At 32.9% G+C, this 1,856-nt stretch overlaps 1 protein-coding gene across 1 annotated transcript; it reads left to right on the forward strand.

The window, feature by feature from the left end:
* Positions 1 to 43: 43 nt before the first annotated feature.
* Positions 44 to 1,282, forward strand: LOC129573173 (dolichyl-diphosphooligosaccharide--protein glycosyltransferase subunit DAD1-like; the record flags this gene model as incomplete). Its single annotated transcript, XM_055453465.1, has 2 exons — positions 44 to 161; positions 978 to 1,282. Coding segments are annotated over 2 exons (249 nt in total), but the record flags the coding sequence as incomplete, so codon positions are not given.
* Positions 1,283 to 1,856: the final 574 nt, after the last annotated feature.

The raw sequence follows: 1,856 nt of genomic DNA on the forward strand, positions 1-1,856 counted from the left end.
GATGAATACGTAAACAATACAAAAAAAAATTGAAGTTGATTGAAGTCTACATGTTTTACACCGTATCACCCAGTTCTTGTATTGCTGTTTAATCGGAACATTCCCGTTCAACTCATTTTTGTCTGGATTCATTTCAACAGTCAGCTGCTTTGTTCTTGGTGGTACGTTCAATCATTCGAACCGAAAATATTGCAGTATTATTCCACCGTACTGATTTTTTTGCTACCTTTTGTCTCACAATTACAGTTTGTCTTCGTCTGCAAGTGAATCCCAAAAATAAGCAACAAAACAAAACAAGAAAAAAACATTCCTGAAAATGTCGCGCATCTACAAGATTTATGTGCTCGATAATTTGAGCGACAGAGCTAGTAAAGTGTTTTTTGTTGAACTGAACTCAGAAGAAAGTTTCGATAGTTTCAAGGATGAGATTTTTAGTCGCATGCCTGAGCTCAAAAATCAACCAATGCAAATTTATTACCAAGGTGAGCGGCCATGTTGAATGTATATTTTGCGTCATTTAAAAACGATTCAGTATGGACAATGAACTTTTCGTTGTCTGAATCATTAGTGTTTGAATTCCACAATGTTCGTTAAATATTACGAAATAAAGTGTTTTCATCAATTTTTGTAGTTTTTTCGTAGATAAATTAAGTCCAAAATAATTTTTAATTTTTTTTCATGAATTCAAGATGCTGATGGTGACGAAGTAACCATTTTTAATGCATCAGATTTTGGTGTTTTCCAAAAAGAAAATACTAACAAAGTCTTTGTTTTGAAAAATGGTGAACCAAAAAATTACGTTCAAGTCCAAGAAAATTCGACATTCGTTTCGGCACCACAAAGGATGACATACCAACATTTTTTTGCCCGTTTTTTCCGCACTCAACCCCATGAAAAAATGTATTAGATCTGTTCTTTGCATCTCAAAGGTATGAAATAAATAAATAAATCAAATAGAAACATTCCCGTTCAACTACTTTGTCTTCGTCTGCAAGTGAACCCCGAAAATAAGCATCAATTCTCTGGCATTTCGGCAGAACGTGGGTTTGCTGACTTCATTTTGGCGCATGTTATTCTGCATTTGGTTGTAGTCAACTTCATCGGATAGAGCAACAATTTTGTGAAAATGACAAAACGTGATTTCAGTACAGTGTTTTAAAATGCACAACTTCATATACTTTCCTACGTACCTAATTAATCGTAATGAACTGAAAAAAGAAACATTGAAATTGTACATAATTGAATCTTAATTTGAGAATAAAAGAGAGTCTTTATCACAAAATAATCGATTATTTATTAAGCATATATTTTTTTCAAAACAAGAATAACAGACAGAATAGTACTGTAGTAGATAAGGATATTATTCAATTATTTTCCATATTGACAATATGCTCTATGTTTGTTTTATGAATATTTCTGTGTTTGACACTAAATGAAACACCAACAAGTGCAGCACAAGTCTCTGTGCGTCGCACGTAACTATATTTTTTTTTGTGTGCACGCACATCTATGTACATAGAAATTTGACGTTTTTGGATGATTTATACCGTTGTTATATCCGGGAAATCGTATAAATGCTCAGTTAAAGTGTGATCGATTTCATGGTTCTATTGTTAAATGGGCAGGGAATGTTCACAATGTTGAAATTCAACGTGTGTCAAATATTTTTGAAAAATTGCTCACATTTTTACCAGAAGTGTTATCAAATCGACTAATGTGCTGGTTTGGCGAACCAAACGAACTCATTTTTGATGTATATGATACCGAAGAGCTCGACTACTTCAAAGAGCAAAACAAATGTAATTTAAACAAAAGGGGCATTAAATTAGATTATAGCCCAATCGAATTGTATCTCA

This window comes from Sitodiplosis mosellana, unplaced genomic scaffold, assembly GCF_009176505.1.
Source record: "Sitodiplosis mosellana isolate CC-2019 unplaced genomic scaffold, AAFC_SMos_1.0 Smas_scaffold_5988, whole genome shotgun sequence".
Lineage (NCBI taxonomy): Eukaryota > Metazoa > Arthropoda > Insecta > Diptera > Cecidomyiidae > Sitodiplosis > Sitodiplosis mosellana.